Source organism: Cornus florida, unplaced genomic scaffold (assembly GCF_030987335.1).
Source record: "Cornus florida cultivar Cherokee Brave unplaced genomic scaffold, ASM3098733v1 CherokeeBrave_3.0.0_Hap2_Chr07, whole genome shotgun sequence".
Lineage (NCBI taxonomy): Eukaryota > Viridiplantae > Streptophyta > Magnoliopsida > Cornales > Cornaceae > Cornus > Cornus florida.
Genome location: NW_026775577.1, coordinates 68,368,376 through 68,391,912, shown reverse-complemented (window position 1 = coordinate 68,391,912; position 23,537 = coordinate 68,368,376). Strand labels below are relative to the sequence as shown.

The 23,537-nt window shown below is 39.4% G+C and overlaps 1 protein-coding gene across 2 annotated transcripts in view; it reads right to left on the bottom strand.

Annotated features, from left to right (window-relative positions):
• Nucleotides 1-365: 365 nt before the first annotated feature.
• Nucleotides 366-23,537, bottom strand: part of LOC132267282 (probable mannitol dehydrogenase) — a 38,761-nt gene continuing 15,589 nt past the window's right edge. The window contains exons 4-5 of one of the 2 annotated variants that reach the window (XM_059768407.1): nucleotides 1,962-2,115; nucleotides 366-1,085 (exon numbers count right to left, since the gene is read on the bottom strand). In XM_059768407.1, the coding sequence (XP_059624390.1) occupies nucleotides 889-1,085; nucleotides 1,962-2,115 (351 nt within the window). In that variant the 3' untranslated portion in view covers nucleotides 366-888. Of the gene's footprint in view, nucleotides 1,086-1,961; nucleotides 2,116-17,883; nucleotides 18,118-23,537 lie in introns of those variants that run through there. The other variant, XM_059768408.1, reaches the window with a different exon arrangement.

Below are 23,537 nucleotides of genomic sequence, written 5' to 3'. Positions count from 1 at the left end.
GTCCAACATTACCAAGATTGAATCATATCAAATCCAACCTTTTGTAACAGTGGGACCTTGAATAGCTGTTGGTCCTAAAAAAAAAACAAAGGGGGTAGATAAATGTATCCTTTTCTGTTTTTTTTGGTACTCAAATACCCCTTCAATGGATTATTTGCTCCATGAAACATCACTGACTCAAGTCTTTTTCAATCAGGCCAATCCCTCCGGTCTGTCGAGTAGTATCTCTGCAACCTCAAAGTGAGAGGTATGAGTAAAGTCTCGTGAGAAAACATGAATGTGTGAATTTCATGCCAAGAAATAGAAAAAAAACATAAATAAATAAATAAAATAAAATAAAATAAACGCTATTACGCACAACAACATTTGGTAATAATAAAGCCAACAGTAGATAAATATTGATTGCTTTAACAAACATAGCAGTGAAAACCATTTATCTGTCCGAAGTCTAAATCTAAAGTTTCGTCATATTCAGCAGGAGAACTGTTGCAGAGTCTGAAAATGTTGTTTATATGACCTTTGTATAACATCTTATAGGAAGAAGTATATAAACAGAAACAAAATTACTTGACACGTCAAATGGGCTTATTTAATTGCCTTCAACACCTGTAGTTTAAGTAGTACTTTCTCACATTCTCAAGTAAAAGGTAGAGCGTTGAAGCCTCCATAGGGACAACGTACGTTCATGGTCAGTGTTTTTGTTACAGTTGCAGAAAAATAAATCCAAAAGTACCCGGATATCATATTTGAATTCGAAAAACAGAGAGCTTTCCAGTTTCCACCTTAACCAGTGTCTTGGACATCAAAGTTTCATATATTCTGCTTTTCACATCACAATGAAGGCATATAATATATTCTGCTTTTCGCTCTAGGCATATAATAATTAGCCTAGAGCGATGAGTTCGCCATGTCAATCACAAACCGATACCTGACATCAGATTTGGCAAGCCGCTCCATGGCGGTGTTGATGTAGTTCATACGGATTAGCTCAATGTCCGATGTTATGTTGTGTCTCGCGCAAAAATCTAGCATCTCCTGAGTCTCTTTCATCCCTCCAAAGTAACTTCCCCCAACAAGCTTCCGTCCTGCAAAATATAATGTAACAAACAGATTAATGAAGTAGGTTAGAGGCAATATTTAAGTTAATGGTCTGATTTTGGATAGCTTTCATAGAAGAAAAAAGGACCAGTTTGGTTCAGTTTTCTGTTTTTTAAGAATGAAAAATCAGAAAATTTAAAAGATCTGTTTGGTTTGACAATTTTTTAAAACAATTTTTTGTTTTCTGAATTCTTAAGAAATGTCTTTAAAAATCTGAACGGAACAGGCCAAAAGCCTGCCTTACTCTTGTGTGGTCTTCTTTACTGTTTTCATCCTTCACAGATCATTTTAAACATACAAATCACAGTTTGCAGTATATTCAAAATTGCCGACCCTTAAATAGCAAAACACCACTATGGCCACTGGAAAACGGGCACACCCGCTAGGGAGCTGGGCACATTACCAACTAGGCTACTGGGGCAATGCCCCCAGTGATCATATATATCTTACATATATGATCACGTACTTGTTAGAATTTTAAAGGGATGGCACTGAAGTAAGATTATCAGCTATATAACCAAAACAAGAAGAACCAAAGTTTCAGGAAGAACTACATCCTTTGTAAATTGTTCACTTTCACACAGTTACTAGCACTTCCCGGCCAGTATTATTAACTTTTTTTCCCCATTAGTGATTTTCTCAAAACATACTTGTTCATATGAATTTCAAAGACATCGAGTTTTGTTGAACCAATTGAGCATCTATCTATAGGGAATCAGATACTGGTCCAACAACATGCCAATCAACGAGAGTTTGGACAGCACTGCGATAGAGTGACAATTAGCAACGCAACAATCATGCTCTTGAGCTACTCACTAGACCATCTTCCTCTCATGAACAGTATAGATAAATATGCAGCTTACCGGAACATAAGGGAATGGCAGGCAGCTCCAGAGGCTTCTCAGGCAGCCCCACAATAACAAGTTTTCCATCTTGCTTCAGTAGGCCAAGCAACGGAGCCAGGGGGTGAATTGCAGAAACTGTGTCAATGATGTAATCCATGGTATCCTGAGCACTCTGCACCAGTAAAAAGTCAACTTTGTATGTCTAAAAAGTACAGTTACGAAACAAAAGAGAAAAATAAATTGTGTAATTGTTTGCCTCTAATTGAGTGCAAACAATTGTATTTATATTTACCAACTACGGTTACAATAAAGTAATAAAATCAAATCAAATAAATTAAAATCCCTAATTAACTGTGATCCACTAATCACGGGACCCGGAATTACGGGGACAAAATAAAACGTGGATTCCAACACTCCCCCTCAAGCTGGAGCAAAGATGTCAATCAAACCCAACTTGCCAATTTTGGACTGAAGTAGAGATGGCCCCACTGACTTAGTAAACACATCATCTGTTTGATTAGACGAACAAACAAACAAACACTGGAACAATAGCACCAGACTGAACATTCTCTCGAATGAAGTGAATATCAACTTCAATGTGTTTGGACCTCTCAAGGAGAACAGAATCAGAAGCAAGCATGATAGCAGACACATTGTCACAAAACAATTTAGAAGAATCTTCCACTGCATTCAAATGTAATGAACGCGGAGCATGCATAAACTGACTTACAACAATAACTGCAAAAGTCAAATCTGGCCTGGTATCGTTAGGTAAATGAGATGACCAACCAAACGTTAATACACAGAGGGATCAGGAAACAAAGTCACCAGATTCAGCAGAAAGTTTAAGAGTCGGATCCATATGAGTAGAGGCAGGTCTACGCCCTATCATTCCTGTTTCCTGAAGAAGATCCAGAGCATACTTACGCTGAGACAAAGATATGCCATGACTCGACCGAGCAACCTCTATACCAAGAAATTACCGCAAGGGACCCAAATATTTTATATCAAAGATTTGACCCAAATCCTTCTTAACCTGAGCTATTTCGGAGGCATCATATCCAGTGATGATAATATCATCTACATAGACTGACACAATATAACATCTACCATTCATGTGTCTCCGAACAAAGCACGTATGATCAGTGTGACACTGTATAAAGTTCATTCCCATAACAACAGCACTAAACCGACAAAACCAAGCTATGGGAGACTGTTTTAGCCCATAAATAGACTTCTGCAACCGACAAACCTTACCCAAATACTCCCCCTCAGCCCGAAAACCTGGTGGCGGATCTATATAGATGGTCTCCTGTAAATTTCCATTAAGAAATGCATTTTTGACAAACAGCTGATGAATAGGCCAGGAATGAGAAGATGTCACAATAGAAGGCAAACAATTGTTAACTTAGTAACTAGAGCAAAGGTAGCATTAAAGTCCTTCTCCGGAATCTGAGTAAATCCCTTAGCAATTAGGCGAGCCTTGTACCAATCAATAGATCCGTCAGTCAAGTATTTCACGGTAAAGACTCACTGACACCCCACTGTTTTATCCCCAACATGTAAAGAGACAAGTTCCCGAGTTTAGTTTTTCTTAAGAACATCCATTTCCACTTTCATTGCCTCAACCCATTCAGGATAACGAAGTGCCTCTGAAACGGATTGAGGAATAGGAACAGAACTGAGATTGTCCAAAAAGGTTTACAAGAATCTGAAAGAGCATGTTAGGACACATACTTGGAAATAGGATGATTAGTACTACAAGAAAAACTATACCAAGAAGGCGGTTTCCGAACACGGGATGGATATCGAGGAGGAAGAGTATTAGAGATAGGAGGGGAAGTACCTGTATCCAAGGGAGTTTCTGGCATTGGATCCTGAGTGTGAGGGCGATGCGAATATACCTGCAAAGGAGGAGTGTGCTTAGTTGCAAGAGTAGGAGTAGAAGGTCAAGCCAGAGGAGAAGGCTCCTTAGGGGGAGTAACATAGACACGTTCATGCACAAGAGAAGAATGGCCAAAGAAGGGTCTCTCCTCACAAAACGTGACATCCATAGAATGATAAAATTGTTTAGACACAAGATCATAGCATCAATATCCTTTGGACATAGAAGAATAACACAGAAAGACACCCCGGACAACTTTATCATCAAGTTTGGTACAGGTAGGACTACGGTTTTGAACAAAGCACATACAACCGAAGACCTGAGGGATAATGGAAAATAAATGCGACGTCCCGTATTTTTCAGTATTTTTCAATTTTTTAGTATTTATTTTTCCCGACGCCTCGTTTTGCATGCCAAGCATCGATTAGAGTGTCATGTGAACCCCGAGAGTCAATGAGGGCATTTCTTTTGAGTTTAGAATTCTTAGAAATGCATTCCGTGTCATTTTTTCATTTTTCGTGTGGGCCCCACACCCGGATTTTGCGGAATCTTTTTTAGTCCATGTGCATTTCATTATTATTATTTGGTGCATATCTACATGTGTATATGTTTATCTATGCAATTGTAGCATGTTTGTGGGGTTAAGTGCATGAATGGGCAATTTAGACATTTTAAGGGTCAAAGCGGGACACACCTTGACCAAAATTATGTACTAAAGACACATATTCAAAATTTGGCCCATTCTTTTTCTTCTTCAGCCAAGATTTCTTCTCTCTATATATATATATTACTCTCTCTTTACAAACTTAGAATTTACATGTTTCAAGCTTGGATTTCACCTCCTTCCTTTAAGATTCGATCTTTGCCATACAGGGCAAAGATGGAGAGCTTGATGAGGCTTCGATTTAATCGGAGCAAAGTTGCATTTGGTGGACATTGAGATTTTTGAATTTTGGGGCTTTTGCATCATTTGAAGGTAAGGTTGTCTAATTGTCAATTTCCTTTAGTTTTGTAAGTGATTTCAAGTTTTTCCCTCTTTCAAGCATGCTAATTTGTTGTTAGTAAGTTAATTGATACCTAGGATTTTATAGATGTTGATGTATTTGCTAAATTGTTGAGTTATATGTGATTACATGGGTGCTTTGTGTATAATTGCAAGTAATATGCTATTCAATGTGCTATTTGTTGGCCTATACATGTTAAGTGATGAACCCTAGGACTAATATATGCTAGAATGATGTGAAGACGTGATGATAGCATGCTACTTGTTTATATTATCATCAATGATGTTATGTCTATCAATTAAAGACCCTTGCAACCATGAATTGTCTATAGAATTGAGAAAGTCTTGTTAAGAGTTGAATGGTTTACATATGGCGCATTTCATTCACATAGCATTAATGACATTTTTATAAGTATGTGATTTGGGGTTTGTAGAGACGTGTGGAATGTGGAAGAGAAGGAAATGTGAATTTGATAAGTTTTGGAGAAAAGGTTTTCTCAAACCCGGCTTTGGGGAGGTACCCCTTTGTCTGTGGTACTAGTTAGTTAATAAGGACACGGTATCCGTGAGTAAGTTAGCGACTCTGGCCCTAAATGATAGTTGGGAGGTACCCTTTGCCAAGAACAATTAACAAATTCTCCCTAAGGACCGAGGGAGGTACCCAAAGTCCGGCTAGCTAGTACATTTTCGGTGTGTGTGTGGATGTGCAAGGGTGTGTGTGTAGAATGCGGTTGCATAGTGCATTCCATGCATTGCATTGCATGTGGTTGATGATGATGGTTACTTGATTATGAAAATGGTGTATATGAGACCCTAGCATGATCCCTATATCCAATTTCTATTCTTTGTGTGCAAAGCATGCGATTGCTTACTTTACTTGAGAAGATGCCACTTAAGTAATCTCTACTGGGCTGTTGTGCTCATTCCTCTATTTAACATTTTTCAAGAAACGGAAAAGAAGTAATGGACGACCTACAATCTCATCTTTGGACCAATTGAGGACTTCTTTTGTCGACTTGATGATTAGTCTATTTTGAAGCATGTTAATTTTGATGTAAATTAGATCTTGTAACTAAACATGTATTATTTTGGTAGACAAGTATTTGTTAACCAATGTATTCATTTTTGGGTAGAAATGAGGCCGAGACCTAATTTCTCTCTTTTGAGGTCTCCACTTGATTTCCATGCCAACTTATGACTTATGGTACATTTGATAATGTAATGAACCCTATTTCGTTATGAAGAAGTTATTTTGTAACTCAATTATATTTTTGTAACCATTAAAGGTTGTAATGGAATTCACTTCAATGTATGAATGTATTACATCAACGTGACTATGTATAAATGGTTGTTGGAACAAGTTTCATATGTTCCAAATGACCATACATTGATTCAAGATGGATAACCACCTTTAATTGAGCAAAAAAATGAGCTCTGGGTTTCTAGGATCGATCCCATAACCCTTGGGATCGATCCCAACACTTTTCACCAATTGGGTTTTGATTCTGACCAGTTGGGATCGATCCCAAATTCTTGAGATTGATCCCAACCCATTCAAGGGATCAATCCCAAAATTCTTAATATCGATCCCAAATTCTAGATCTGGAAACTTTCACTGCTTGTTAACCAAACTTCATTTAATCATAACTTCTTCATTTCAAACCCAAATGGGGTCATCCTTGAATCTAAATTGCATGTTTTTAAGTCATCTTTCTAATGGTATGGACCATATTCCATATTTATGACTTGAAAGACCATTTTAGCCTTAGATGACCTCGAGTTTGGGTAAGGACCCGGTTAGCAATTCGGACCCCGGGTTTGGGTCGTTAAAAGTTTGGTATCAGAGCCCTAGGTTTGACTACCTAGGGACGACGAGAGTGGGTAGACATATGTTAGTGAGGCATGTGGTACTTGATTGTGTATGTGTATCATATATAGGATTTTTAGTATTATTACATAATAGATGATGGAGAAAGCTAGTTGTTAGTTGTGCGTATGTGTAATATATATATATATATATATATATATATATATAGTGTATTATGTGCTTCGTGCTAATTCGCGGTATGATAAGTACGTTAGGACAAAGCATGCTCTATGCAATTACCTGTTATTTGCATACGTTAAGAAGTATGTTATATGACAAGTGTGATTATGTGCTAAGTGCTAGGCATGCTTATATGTTATATGTGTGTTATACTCAACTTAAACAATTTATGAACATGCCATACGCTGTTGCTTACTTACTTGTTCTAGTATATGACGTTATTGCTATATGTTATATGCTATTTATTTAGCCTACCTATGCGAAAATAAGTAGGTGTTATGTTCCCAACATGAATTAGTATAGCAAGTGTGTTTCTATGTTGCATTAACTAGGTGAGTTGTCCTCTATGATCAAAGAAGGAGTTGGTGTATGTGAGCGGGAGTGATGTGATTTAGCATCATCTTTGACACGTTGTTGCCATTAGGAGTCTTTTCCCTAGAGACTTGAGAAGGTGATAGGGTTAAATGGGTTGTCTTTCCTTGGTATAGTGGTTGGATTCTTGAGGTGATGAGCTAGTAGGGTTGAATATGTGGGTCACAGGCTTCTTTTGTGTGACCAGATTTAGTTGGATGTCGTGGAGCATATGTAGTACGTGTGGTATGTGATTTGTGAAAGAATTTGGTCGTCAAAAGGAGAGTATGGTTGAGGAGTGTAGGTTTCCATCACCGATGGTCGTGTTGGAAAAAGGACACGATGTCTTATTTAGATTTTCATCTCGGAGGACAGGGGATTATGGGTTGAGGTTGACCTTGAGTAGTCTATGAGAGAGGTGAGTTGCACCTTTTTACTTCATGCTCCAGCTATGGGAGCCAGGTGACGTGATGATTCGGAGTGATCACAAAGCGTTCATCACAGATTGTGACGAGCCAGGATGAGGAGTGACCTCTTGGGCTTGGTGCTTGTTCTATTTGATTTCTTTATTTTGTGGCCCAATGGGCGGGTATGCGTGAGCGTGTGCAGGTAGCACCAGTAGGCTACCACACTGGGCGAGCTACGGGCACATAACTCAAATGAAATCGATGTGGACATCCCATCGTGATGGATGGTATTCGTAATGATTGATCGGGAAAAGGATAGTGATGGGAGCGTTAGAGATGTGGGACCTTTTGATTGGTCAAGTAGTTCGTTTGGGAAGTATGAATCGAGTGTCTAGTTAGATACCAGTGAATAACCATTGTTTTGCAGGCAACCTTAGGATACGGTTTGAGTGTATAGCCGTTTGTCATGATGTCTATTTCCTTCTTGGGGTTTGTTATTGTAGCATTGCCACGTAAGATTCTTATCCTTATAGCGGGTTGTTGACTGTGGTGTCGAGTATCGAGAGTGATGCGTACTCTCATGTCGTGTTGGCGTCATTTTTGAATGATTGAAGGAGAGGTTGACTAGGGGAGATTCGTTGTTTACAGGAGATAGGAGGTTTGAGCAGTCAATAAGAGAGATGATAATGGAGGTGTTGGAACGTAAGGTTCTTGTATTGAGGAGTAAGTCGGCATAGGGTGTGACCTGAGTGTTCGAGTTGAATGTGGTGGTTGACTGCTATCCATAATTGATTTTGTGAGGTGGTTAGGCATTCGAGGAGGCGACTGTAGATTGTCCTCTTCTCTTGGGTTTGGTTAGAATGGTGTTACCACATAGGCACGTCGCTCCATTTGATGAGTCGGTAGGTTGTAGTGACGAATGTCGTAGGCGTTTTGTGCACTGTGTGAGTAGTTAGGTAACCTTGGAGATTTTTGGTGGCACGGGTTAATAGTGTGTCATCGTTCTCCCGAGATAAAGGTTGTTACTTGGGGAGGAATTTTCGCTAGATTGAGTAGGACGCAGTATCCTGAGTAGCGTTGGTTACTCCCCAGCGTTTATTACGTTGTGTTTATTGATGTTCTTATGTGGAGGTATATTTTTATTTTATTTTATTTATGTGTGGCATTCCTGGCCCTCAATGTGCATGTAGTTTATATTAGGTTCATTTCCTTTTGCATCGGCATTTTGGCACTTCATGTGTGGAGTCTCAGAGTTGGTTTTTTTTTTCAGGGGATTCCGGATAGGCATGGGTGGTATGAGGTTGTTGGTTTGGGACGGAATCGCGTAGAGACGAGTCAGGGTTCCACGTGGTTGAGAGTTCTGTATGCGTTGTCATGAGTTATCCATTTTCCTTGTGTGTGAGTAGTTCAGTTTCACCTTGCGTGAGGGTGGATATCCACGGATGGACGCTTGACGAGTATTATGTGACTGGGTATTAAGGACATGCAGACTCAAGTGTCAGTTTCTTAGGAGTGTAGGGTCTATTTCCCTTCCTATTTGATTTTGTCCTACTATAGACGTTGTTGTTTACGGGTTTCGTTTCTCTATGTAGGAGTTGTGCGTGCCAGCGGATGACGAGACTTTCATAGAGTCCCCTCCTTGTTGGGAACCTCTGGTGAGGATTTGATTGGATTGGTTGACTTACTTCTGTGGAGGGAGGTAAAGTCCTTAGTTTTGGTGACGGTTGTTCCAGATTCATAACCATTCAAGTTTAAGGTGTGAGTTGTCATCGGGGAATGCTATTTTCCTCAGTGTCTTGTTGCAATGACGGCTAGGTGCGAGTGGTCATTTGATTTAAAGAATGGACGTGGTGGTTGCTTTCGCTCTTGAAGATTCACGTATGTGAACTTCCTGGAGGGATGGTTTTGGAGAGCCTGTGTGTGTAGTCACTAGTCACTGGACTGAGACATCTCGTGCTTGGGGATTTAAAGGATTGCAGGTGCAATGCTTATTCTTCCTTTTAGAGTTGTGTAAGTAATGATTAGAGTTCCGACCTGAAGACAAGAACGACATGAATGTCAGGGATGAACTGATGGGGAGGAGTGGCCTAGCCAGCCATTTTTCCTGAATTAGTTCTGCCGTTGACAGAATGTCGGGTCAAAGGTCATTGATTGTTTCGTGGGATTAATGATGACCAGGGTAAGATGCAAGGTGTCATGTAGATAGGAGTTGGATGTTTTATTTGGAAGTGAGTTTCGTGTAGAATGGGTGTTGTGGATCATGCATGTGAGTGCATGGGTGATTTCTCTTTGTAACGACCATTAAGGAGTTGTATTCCCGATAAGTGTGATGAGTTGCTCGATCTTAGAGTCAGTGGTCAGTTGTTCAGCTATGGAATAGATGTCGGGGACAGTTTTATGCGTATCCTTGGGATTACGAGTAGAGCTCGCGTGTTGGTGCGTTAAGCGGCTTTGTAACCTCTATCCTTGTGAGCACTTAGGGTGAAAAGAAGAAGTTTTAGGTTTTAGCGTACTCAAACCAAGAACCAAAAACTATATTTATATACAAGAATAGGGTACAAAGAAAGGAAACCAAATCAAAGAAAAATAGGAAATATGCCAAAATCTACGTGATCCCATGATTAAAGGGATCTTATCTACGTCTTATCTACGTGATCCCATGAAAATAGGGATCTTACATAAAACACCTAATAAAAGGCTGAAAACAGCTTATAAAAATAAAAATAATAATAATACAGATATTTCAACACTCCCCCTCAAGCTGGAGTGAAGATATCAATCAAGCCTAGCTTGGTAATCGAGGAATGAAGCAAAGATGGACTAACGGATTTGGTGAACACATCTGCCGACTGACTAGAGGACCGAACAAAGCACAACTTGATAATCCCCGAACAAACCATCTCTCTGATAAAATGAATGTCCATCTCTATATGTTTAGTCCTCTCATGAAGAACAAAATCTGAAGCAAGCATGATGGCTGACTTATTATCACAAAACAAGTTTGAGGACTGTTTTTCACTTAGCCCTAGTTCTTCCAAGAAAGATCGAAGCCAGAGACTCTCTCAAGTACCCAGGGTTATGGCACGATACTCAACCTCTGCCGAAGATCTCAAAACTATAGGTTGCTTCTTACTTTTCCAGGATATAAGATGATCTCCATAGAAAGTACAGAAGCCATATGTGGAACGTCTGTCAGTTTTGGACCCAGCATAGTCTGCATCACTAAAACAGGATAACCCAACCTGCCTGCTCGAAGAATAGAATATTCCAAGTCCAAGACAGGACTTAAGATATCAAAGAATATGATATACCAGTACGAGGAGAATGCATAAACTGACTCACAATATTAACAGCAAAAGCCAAATCAGGATGGGTGTTGGTAAGATAAATCAATATTCCTACTAAACACTGATACTACGCGGGATCAAAAAGAAGATCTCCAGATTCAGCCGAGATCTTGATATTAGGATCCATAAGAATGGAAGCAGGTTTACACCCAAGCATACCCGTGTCTTGAAGAAGATCCAAGACATACTTCCTTTGCAATAAAGAGATACCATGCTTAGATCTAGCAACCTCAATTCCCAAGAAATATCTGAGCTGCCTAAGGTCTTTCACATCAAAAGCTTTAGCCAATTAAAGCTTTACTTAAGCAATCCCAAGGATGTCATTGCCAGTAATGATGATATCATCAACATAGACAAGAAGAATGATACATCGACCAGTGGAGGAATAGTGGATAAAACATGTGTTGAAAGAGAGAGAGAGAAAGAGAATACATGAAAACGTATATCTTATAGAGTGAGTAATACAATAATATAATGATGTTTATATAGAAGAAGCTACGGGAGTAGGTGAGTGGAGAACAAGTAAACCCTATACATGGTAATTCTATATATGGTAATGAAAGGTATGTGACAACTCATACAATACTAACTGTACACGTGTGACAACTCATACAATACTGTACAACACTCCCCCTCAAGCTAGAGAATAAATGTTAATAACTCCCAGCTTACTATATATGGAATCAATAGAGTTCTTGGGAAGCGCCTTAGTGAAGATGTCTACCAGCTGCCTACCAGAACGAACAAAAGGTGGAACAATCTCATTCAAGTCAACTTTAGATCGAATAGAATGGTAATCTACTTAAATGTGTTTAGTCCTCTCATGGTAGACTGGATTGCTAGCAATATGAATAGCTACCTGATTGTCACAATGGAGAGGAATTGGGTACTGGACTGAAATCCTAAGTTCCTGTAAAAGGGTTTTCAACCAAGTAAGTTCACAGGCAGTGTGTGTCATGGCACGATACTCTGCTTCAGCACTGGAACGAGCCAACTGACTGTTTCTTACTCCTCCAAGTTACTAGATTTCCTCCTATGAAGGTGCAGTAACCCGTGGTTGACCGTCGATCAGATGGAGAACCGGCCCAATCTGCATCTGTGTATCAATCCGAAGATGTCCAGAAGATCGATAAAGCAGACCACGTCCTGGAGCACCCTTGAGATACTTCAAGGTGAGTACAACTACCTCCATGTGAGGTACCCGAGGACTGGTTATGAACTGGCTCACAACACTAACTGCATAGGAGATGTCTGGAGGAGTGATTGTGAGGTAAATAAGTTTACCTACAAGTCTCCGATACATCTCTGGATCATCAAGTGGGTCACCATCATCCACCTTAAGTTTTACATTAGTCTCCATGTGTGTAGCTATAGGTTTCGAACCAAGATATCCAGTATCCTGTAAGAGATCAAGAGTATACTTCCGCTGAGAAAGACTAATGCCTTGCTTCGACCGAGCCACCTCAATTCCTAGAAAATACCGCAATTTGCCTAAATCCTTAGTAAGGAAGCTAGAACTAAAGTGATGGATTAGAACTTGTATCCCATCTTTGTCATTGCCGGTGATAACAATATCATCTACATACACCACAAGAATCACAATACCACGTTTCATTTTCTTAAAAAAGAGAGAGTGGTCAACCTGGCTTCTGCTCATACCATGAGCTACCACTACTTTACTAAACTTATCAAACCATGCACGAGGGGACTGTTTGAGGCAGTTGATGAAGTGGCCAGTCTAGATTAGCTGCAAGAGAGATTATCACACAAACAAAATGTAGTTTGGCCACAAGAGAGAACGTCTCAGTATAATCAAGGCCACAAGTCAAAGTGTAGCCTTTAGCAACAAGTCGAGCTTTGAGATGGTCAACAGTACCATCAGGCTTTTGTTTTAACAGTAAAAACCTAACAACAACCAACAACTTGAGTATCAACAGGCTTAAGAACAAGGTCCCAATTATGATTCAATTTTAAAGCGTTTATTTATTCTTCCATAGCTTTCCTCCACCCTATATGAGAAAGTGCCTCACTTAGGAAGAGCAATAGAGGATAATGATAAACAAAATGCTTGAAAGGAGGAGGACAATTTATTATACGATACAAAATTAGAGATAGGGTGATTGGTACAAGACCGTTTACCTTTCCGAACAGCACTAGGTTTATTAAGATCAAAGTCCGGAGAGATGGAAGAATCTCCAGGCGTTGAAGCAACTGGTGGAAGTGGCAAGGCTGGGTTTACTACTTTAGTCGTTGGAACATGACTAACTACTCTTTTCCGACGACGAGCATAGACAATAAGAGCTAGTGGGATGTCAGAATAAAAAATTGGAGTTGGAAGAACAGACTCTTGAAGAATAGAGTCTTCCAAACGACTGCCTTCCTAGGAATAATAAGGAACATCCTCAAAGAAAGTTACATCTGCACACACAATTGTTTACGAAGAGTTGGACTGTAACATTTATATCCCTTTTGAGTGCGAGAATAACCTATGAAAATACATTCGTGAGCACGAGGATCAAGTTTGCCTCTTCCCGGGCTTAGATTATGAACAAAACAAACACACCCAAACACCTTTAGAGGAATGGAAAAAGGGTTTTTGTAAGGAAACGTCATTTGGAAGGGTGATTTTCCTTGCTAGAAGGCATGCAGTTTAAAAGATAAGCAGCAACCAAAACTGCATCTGCCCAAAAATGTTTTGGAACATGCATTTGAATTATTAAGGCACGAGCGGTAGCTAGGAGTGGACCATTCTTCCGTTCAGCAACTCCATTTTGTTGAGGGGGTATCAACACAAGATGTTTGATGGATAATGCCCCTCAACTCGAGAAACTTTTGAAAAACATGAAGTGAATATTCAAGGGCATTGTTAGTTCTACAAATAAGTAATTTTGCATTAAACTAATTTTGAATTTCAACATAAAACGATTGAAAAACAGAGAATACTTGAGATCTATCTTTAAGAATATAAACCCAAGTTAAACGTGAATAATCATCAATAAATGATACAAAATAACGAGCACCAAACAAACCAGTAGTACGAGCTGGTCCCAAACATCCGAATGTACTAACTCAAAAGGTTTTAAACTTTTATTATCAAAGCAAGACTTAAAAGTAGCCCGACGATGTTTACTAAGTTTGCAAGTAGTACAATTAAACTTGGCAAAATCAACTAAAGAAGGGACCAAGGCTCGAAGACTATTTGAAAAGGGATGTCCAAGGTGGCAATGCCACTAGTAAGCTGAAGAGGAGGTGGAATGTAGAGTTGTCGGAGTAGTAGTTGGCCGGAAGTAATAAAGACCATCTTTCTCAAACCCCCCACCAATCGTCTTCTTCTTCTTAAGATCCTGAAAGACACAACGGGAAGGAGAAAAAGTAACTAAGCAATTTAAATCTGAAATGATTTTGTGAACTGACAATAAATTGACTGAAAATTGAGGGATATATAAAACTGATGAAAAAGTGAGACCCGAAGTACGGAAGGTACCAATTCCATGAACAGGTGATTTGGCACCATTCGCTATAGTAACAACCGATGGTGAGAAAACATGATAAATATCATAAAGAAGGGATGGGTTACCTGTCATGTGATCGGATGCCCCTGAATCAATGATCCAAGGTGTAGAAGAGGAAGCATGGAGATACGTATTACCTGAAGTAACGATAGTAGCAATGGAGGATGGCTGATTTGCACGCTCACACTTTACCAGAGAATCATATTCGGTTTTGGAAAGAACGACTTGTTTATTCACAGGAGTAGGAGTAGTCTTCTCAAATACCGAAGCTTGATTAGCCCAAGTTGGCTTGCCATGAAGAGCCCAGCAGAAGTCAACATAGTGATTGTTTCGGCCAGAATGAGTACACTTCTTGCCGCCGCGTCCCCCTCCACCACCACGAGTACCACGACCTGGGTTAGAAGGAACTCTGCCCCCTTGTCCTCCACGGAAAGTATCATCTCGCTCAGAAGGAACAACAAGAGCAAAGTGGTTGTCCTTCTCAATCACAGTGGCGTGAATAGATGCTCTTCGAACTCGAGCAAAAGTCTCACTTACTATGGGTATCTCCTTGCCAGACAAAATCTGCGAATTGATTGGAGCTAGTTCGGGTTTAAGTCCAGATAAAAATTTTGCCACTCGAAACTCCTCCCTGTGTCGTTTTTGTTGTTCTGTGTCTGTAGTCAATGGTTGGTAGACATTTAATTCTTCCCACATGCCCTTCAATTCTGAGTAATAATCTTCAACAGAAGAACGATCTCCTTGCTGGAGATTAAAAATATCCTGGTACAACTGATAAATACGAGAAATATTCTTCTATGAAGAATACATGTCCCTGAGATTTTCCCAAATTGGCAGATTATAGGAATGACACGTTGTTGAAGATCTCAGGCTCCAAGCTGTTCCATAACCAAGTTATAATCTGAGTATATTCTTTCTCCCAAGCCTCAATAATCTTTTCATCACGGATAGGTTTGGTTGATTTAAGATATGACAATTTTCCTCGAGCCCGTAAGAACACCTCTATGGCTCGAGACCATTGAAGGTAGTTTGAGCCTTTCAGTTTAGTGCTGGTGATTGACCCAAGTAGATGGGATTCCTTAGTATCCATCACAAAAGTTGCCGAACAAATGAGATATAGTAGCAAGAGGGAACCGAGATAAGAGAACCAAGATCTAGCCGAGATGAACCCAAGAGAAATTATCGAGGAGAGAGCCGAGAAGGGATCCGAGAGAGATTGCCGAGACGAGAACTGAGATCATCGAGGAGTGATCGCCGAGAAGAGATTGCTGAGAGAAAGCCGAGGAGGGATCCGAGAGAAATTGCCGAGACGAGAACTGAAATCACCAAGGAGAGATCACCGAGAAGCGATTGCTTAGAGAAAGCCAAGATGGAATCAAGATCAGAGTCTGAATAAGACTAAACAAAAAATAATAATTTAAGAGGGATCGATTTCCGCTCTGATACCATATTGAAAGAGAGAGAAAAAGAGAATACATGAAAACGTATATCTTATTGAATGAGTAATACAATAATACAATAATGTTTATATAGGAAAAGCTACGGTAGTAGGTGAGTGGAGAACAAGTAAACCCTATACATAGTAATTCTATATATGGTAATGAGAGGTAGGTGACAACTTATACAATACTAACTGTACACGTGTGATAACTCATACAATATTGTACAACGTGACAACTCATATAATACTGTACAACATGTATGGTCAGAATGGCATCTAACAAACTCCATGGATAGAATTACATCACTGAAGCGGCTGAACTAAGCTCTGGGAGATTGTTTTAACACATACTAAGACTTCCGCAATTGACAGACCTTTCCAACATACTCCCCCTCAGCCCGGAAACCAGGTGGAGGATCTATATAAATAGTCTCAAGAAGATCATCGTTAAGGAAAGCATTCTTCACATCAAGCTGATGAAGAGGCCAATTGTGAGAGGCAGCCAGGGAGACAAGCAAACGAACTAAGGTCAATTTAGCCACTGGAGCGAAGGTATCATTAAGGTCTTTATTAAGAATCTGAGTAAACCCTTTGGCAACCAAACGAGCCTTATACCGATCAATAGAACCATCGGCCAAATATTTAACACTGAATACCCATTTGCAACCAACAGTCTTTTCACCAAGAGGGAGAGATACAAGCTCCCATGTTTCATTTTGCTGTAGAGCATCCATTTCTACCATCATAGTAGACATCCAATTGGGATTCCGGAAAGCCTCAGAGACATTTCTGGGGATGGAAATGGAATCAAGTTTGCCTAGAAAGGCTCGATAAGACCCTGAAAGACTATCATAAGAGATATACTGCGAAATAGGATGATCAATACTACAAGCTAATCCAAATCGAGCAGGGGGTTTGCAGTCCCGAGTGGGATACCGAGACTCAGGAACAAGTCAGGGAAATGTAAAGGAGAGAGAGGAGATGTACCTGAACCTGTATCTAAGGAGGATGAAGGCAGTGGAGGCGGAGCACGAGGGAGGCGAGAATAAACCTGCAAAGGGGGTGAGGAAACCACAAGAGAAAACTCTTCTTGAAAAATAGGAAAAGAACGAGCAAGAGGAGAAACTTCTTGATCGGGAGTAAAAGTTTCCCGTAAGATAGTGTTAGAACCATAAAAAGGGGTATGCTTATGAAAGGTGACATCAAGAGAGTGATACATGTGTTTGTGTACAGGATCAATACACCGATAACTTTTTGACATTGAAGAGTATCCTAAAAGATACATTTATTGGCCTTGTCATCAAGTTTAGTACGAGAAGGGCTACGATTCTAAACAAAACATGTACATCCAAACACCTGAACCATGATGGAAAAAAGAGTAATATCAAGCTGAAGCACTTATAAGGGGCCTTACCATTTAATACTTTACTAGGGGTACGATTAATGAGAAAAGTAGCTGTAAGAACCGCCATGTGCCAGTATGACTTTGGCACATTCATACCACTTAAAAGACATCGAACAACTACATTAGTTGGCAATTTTTATGCTCTACCACATCATTTTGTTCAGGGGTATATGGACAAGTAAGTTGATGAAGAATACCCTGTGGGTTAAGTTGAGACCAAAACTCATTGGAAACATATTCACGACCATTGTCAGACCTTATATTCCTAACAACAGTTTTATATTGAGTTTTGATCATTTGGAGGAATTGAGTGAACAAGGGAAAAACTTCAGATTTCTTTTTAAGTAAATATACCCATATGCAGCAGGAATAATCTTCAATAAATGTGACATAATAACGATGCCCAGAAAAAGTAGTAACAAGAGAAGGACCCCACACATCAGAATGTATGAGATCAAACATACGAGGTGCACGATGCATATGAGAAATATAACTAGATCTAGTATGTTTAGAATGCTCACAAATCTCACATTGAAACTTATTATCCTTACAAGCCGTTATTAATGGAGGGAAAAGCAGACATAAATACTGAAAGTTTACATGCCCAAGGCGAGCATGCCATAAATTTAAAGTCTGAAAAGAAAAATCATAAGATCTAGAAACTGGAAGAACAGAGGCTTAAAGGCTTGAAGCAAGTGGAGGAGGTGTCAGTGGAGGATCCCCAAAGTAGTAGAGGCCATCGTGCTCATGCCAAAAATCCTCTTCGAACACAGGTCCTATAAAACACAGTAATGAGGAAAGAAAATCATTGCACAGTTTAGTGATTTGGTAAGTTTGCTAACAGATAGAAGATTAAAGGCAAAGTTAAGAACATGAAGAACAGATGGTAAAATAATATCAAGGAATAGATTAACATCTCCTTTACTACAAATAATGGTGGTTGACCCATCGGCTAGATTAACAGCCTGATTAATAGGGGTACGGGAGTAAAAAATAATGATAACTCACCAATCATGTGATCATTGGCTCCGGAATCCAGAACCCAAGTAGGTTTTCCCGTTTTAACATGAAAAGCAGAAGGAGTACCTGTAGCTATAGTAACCGTGGGAATAAAAGAGCCAGCCTTGGTAGATAAAGCTCCAAACTGCTCCTGAAACTAACCAATCTAGGACTATAACTGATTGAAGTCTTGAAAAGATGGTCTGGGGGGAGTTGAAGCAGGAGGGACAACAATCTATGGAGTAGTATACCCATCAATAGTATCAGCCACTGCGGCAATGCGGCCACGGCTAGAAAGACGATTGCGAGAAAATTTCTGCTTTAGCTCGGGATGAAGCTTAAAGCAACGATCCTTTACATAACCCGTGGCTCTACAATGTTGACAAATAATCTTTCCCTCTGAAAGTCTAGAATTAGCAGCAAGAGCCATCTAATCAATTGAAGTCTCTGGTAAAGCTACTGGTTGAGAGATCTGATGTCTATGCTTCTCATGGTCAACAGTCGGGAAGGCATCATATAAATTAGGCATAGGAGAAGTGTTTATGATCTGAGTTCTAAGAGCATCAAACTCAGATCGTAAACCCATAAAAAACTGGTAGGTATGCTGGCAGTCCAGTCTCTTGACCAAAAGAGTTGCAGTTTCTTCAGAGAAGGAGAGAGGTTCATACTGTGCTAATTCTTCCCACCTACACTGGAGGTACCCAAAATAATCTAATACTGACAGCTTGAGTGTCTCCTGAGATGCATGAGCAATCTCTTGATAGAGTTCAAAGATACGAGCGTCATTGCGGGAATGGGCATACATCTTGTTAAGGGCTTGCCACAGACGAAAAACGGAAGTGTGAAACATGAACATATTATAGATACGCTCCTCCATTGAGTTGAAGATCCAACCCCTAATGGTCCACCTGTCTATGTCCCATGCAATATATTTAGTATCTGTCTTTTCCGGTTCCTTCCTTAACCAGACTCAAAAGCCAACTAGCTTTCCCTTTCCCTCCAATATAGAGTTAAAGAGAACGGGACCAAGATACGAAGTTATGCCCATTCAAGAGCACAATAGTAACCCGTTGTGCCGAAATATGATGTGCCGAAGATAAAGTATGCTGGACAGAGGATAAAGTGTCCTTTTGGCTACTAGAATCAGTCATAGTACCAAAATAAGGCTGGTCCACACGTCAAAGCATGAAGAAGAAAAAAAAAACAAGGCCAGAAAAATTGGCGCTTTCCTCTAAATATGCTACCGAACAAACACCAACAACCCACAAAGGAAAAAAAACTAGAAAGACCTTAGGTCATAAAAAACCTAAGGGAATTCTCCTAAAAAAGGAGTAAAAAACAGAGGGTTACCCAAGGAGTCCAGTGCAAGGGTTACGGGGGTCTTATCTACGTGATCCTATGATAATAGGGTTCTTATATAAAACACCTAATAAAAGGCTGAAAACAACTAATAAAAATAATAATAATAATAATAATAATAATACAGATATTTCAACAAGGTGTTTAGCGTGGATTGTGTGGGGTGTTGTAGGTAGGATCTACCTTGTATGGAATCCAACAGTTTCCTGGTGAGTTGTCTTATGAGGATTACGTTAACGCAGTTTTTATGTTTTGGGTCACTTTTGACTTTGGGTTGAGTAGGTTTCTTGATCTCGTGTATGTGAGGGCAGATGGTTGAGAATTGTGATGATTTGAGTTGAATGAATTCCTTTAAAAATGTGTGTATTCATGTGGATTGACGAGTATCATCATTTAAGGATATATTGTTTACTGGTAGTTATGTTCAGGTTAAGGGAATGGTGATTCTAATGGTTTCGAGTGGTTGGGTCTGGATGGATTCGCGGAATCAGTGTTGGGGACTTGTGCCTCTGGTGCTTAGTGGTTTCCTTGAGGATATAGATGATGTCCTTGATTGTGACAAGTGACGGTAGGATGCTTTTATCCCATACGATGTGTACCTTTGCGTCCAGTTAGCTATTATGGGGGTGAGGTAGCATGTGGTTGGTGGTCACCATTCGTTTGAGGATACGTTAGGTTATGAGCAAAGGGTTACGAATGACACTAGGAAGTAAGGTTTCTTTGGATTGTAATTTTCACGTGTAGCGCGTGGTGTAGGGTACTTGGAGGCGTACTCCGTTTGAAGTGTCATGTGGTCCTTCGCATGTGAGGTGACTTGATTTCGGAGAAGAAATCTTTGTAAGTTGGGGAGATTGTGACATTCCGCATTTTTCAGTATTTTTCAATTTTTTAGTATTTATTTTTCCCGATGCCTCGTTTTGCATGTCAGGCATCGATTAGAGTGTCGTGTCGACCCTGAGAGTCAATGAGGGCATTTCTTTGAGTTTAAAACTCTTAGAAATGCATTCCGTGTCATTTTTGTCATTTTTTGGATTTTTGGTCCAGGAGATTTCGTATGGGCCCCACTCCCGGATTTTTCGTGCTCAGGTAATCTTTTTGAGTCCATGTGCATTTCATATTTATTATTTGGTGCATATCTATGTGTGTATATGTTTATCTATGCAATTGTAGCATGTTTGTGGGGTTAAGTGCATGAATGGGCATTTTAGACATTTTAAGGGTTAAAACGGGACCCACCTTGACCAAAATTATGTACTAAAGACCACATATTCAGAATTTGGCCCATTCTTTTTCTTCTTTAGCCGAGATTTCTTCTCTATATATATATATTACTTTCTCTCTCTACAAACTTAGAATTTATATACTTTAAGCTTGGATTTCACCTCCTTCCTTTGAGATTTGATCTTTTGCCATAGAAGGCAAAGTTGGAAAGCTCGACGAGGGCTTCGATTTGAGTGGAGTAAAGTTGCATTTGGTGGACATTAAGATTTTCGAATTTTAGGGCTTTTGCATCATTTGAAGGTAAAGTTGTCTAATTGTCAATTTTCTTTAGTTTTGTAAGTGATTTTATGTTTTTCCTTCTTTCAGGCATGCTAATTTGTTGTTAGTAAGTTAATTGATACCTAGGGTTTTATACATGTTGATGTATTTGTTAAATTGTTGAGTTATATGCGATTACATAGGTGCTTTGTGTATAATTGTGAGTAATATGTTATTCAATGTGCTATTTGTTGGGCTATACATGTTAATTGATGAACCCTGGGACTAATGTATGCTAGAATGATGTGACGATGTGATGATAGCATGCTACTTGTTTATATTATCATCAATGATGTTATGTCTATCAATTGAAGACCCTTGCAAGGATGAATTGTCTATAGAATTGAGAAATTCTTGTTAAGAGTTGAATGATTTACATATGGCGCATTTCATTCACATGGCATTGATGACATTTTTATAAGCATGTGATTTAGGGTGTGTAGAGACGTGTGTGGAATATGGAAGAGAAGGAAATGTGAATTTGATAGGTTTTGGAGAAAAGGTCTTCTCAAACCCGACCTTAGGGAGGTACCCCTTTGTCGGCGATGCTAATTAGTTAATAGGGATACGGGAGGTAACTGTGAATAATTTAGCAACTCGGGCCCCAAATGGTAGTTGGGAGGTACCATTTGCTAAGAACGATTAGCAAATTCTCCCAAGGGACCGAGGGAGGTAGCCAAAGTCCGGCTAGTTAGTTCGTTTTCAATGTGTGTGTGGATATGTGAAGGTGTGTGTGTAGTACGTGGTTGCATAGTGCATTCCATGCATTGCAGTGCATGTGGTTAATGATGATGGTTACTTGATGATGAAAATGGCCTGGCATGATCCCCACATCCGATTTCTATTCTTTGTGTGTAAAGCATGTGATTGATTACTTTACTTGAGGAGATACCACTTGGGCAATCTCTACTGGGCCGTTGTGCTCATTCCTCTACTTAACATTTTTTAGGAAACAGAAAAGAAGTAATGGACAACCTACAATGTCATCTTTGGACCAATTGAGGACTTCTTTTGTCGACTTGATGATTAGTCTATTTTGAAGCATGTTAATTTTGATGTAAATTGCATCTTGTAACTAAACATGTATTATTTTGGTAAACTAGTATTTGTTAACCAATGTATTCGTTTTTGGGTAGAAATGAGGTCGAGACCTAATTTCTATCTTTTGAGGCCTCCACTTAATTTCCATGCCAACTTATGACTTATGGGACATTTGATAATGTAATAAACCCTATTTTGTTATGAAGAAGTTGTTTTGTAACTCAATTATATTTTTGAAACCATTAAAGATAATTCACTTCAATGTATGAATTTATTACATCAATGTGACTATGTATAAATGGTTGTTGGGACAGGTTTCATATGTTCCAAATGACCATACATTGATTCAAGATGGATAACAACCTTTAATTGATTTGGACCCCCGGGTTCGGGTCATTACAATAAAGTAGTGTCAAGCTGAAGAATTTGAAGAGGGGATTTACCATTTATGTACGATTGATTAGATAACAGGCAGTGAGAATAGCCATATATGTCAAAAATATTTTGGTACATTCATTCCTCGTAAAAGGCACCAAACAACAACCATGATGTGACGGTTTTTACATTTTGCCACACCATTCTGTTCAGGGGTTTAGGGACAAGTAAGTTGTTGTAAAATCCCCTTTTCATTGAGTTAAGAGCGAAAGTCATTGGAAATGTATTCACACCCATTATTTAACCGAATATTTTTGACAACCGTATTGAACTAGGTTTTTACAAACTGGAGGAATTGAGTAAACACATGAAGAACCTCATACTTCTTTTAAAGCAAATATACCCATACACACTGTGTGTGATAGTAACACAATACCGATAACCAGACAAAGCAATAACGAGAGAAGGACCCCACACATCATAATGTATTAAATCAAAGGCAGCAAGAGTACGAGGCATACAAGGAATAAAACTGGATCTAGTGTGTTTAGAAAGCTCACAAACCACACAATGAAACTTCGAAGTCTTTTAAGCTTTTATTAACTTAAGAAATAAAACTTGCTTATCCTAAACAAGAATGCCACAATTGCAAAGTTTGTAAAGAAAAAACAAAAGAACGTGAATTAGGTAAGGACTGGAAGAATGTCGCGCCCGGATTTTTCCATCAATGGGAAAGGAAAACCCACTCGAGCTTTGTCCCCCGCGGCAGCCGGAGGTCAGTTGCCATGCCGGACATTTAAATGCGACGGGGGTGTAATTTGGAGGTGATTGATTTGATTAGGCCAAATTCAAATAAATGAGGAGTTGTCACCTAACATTGGGT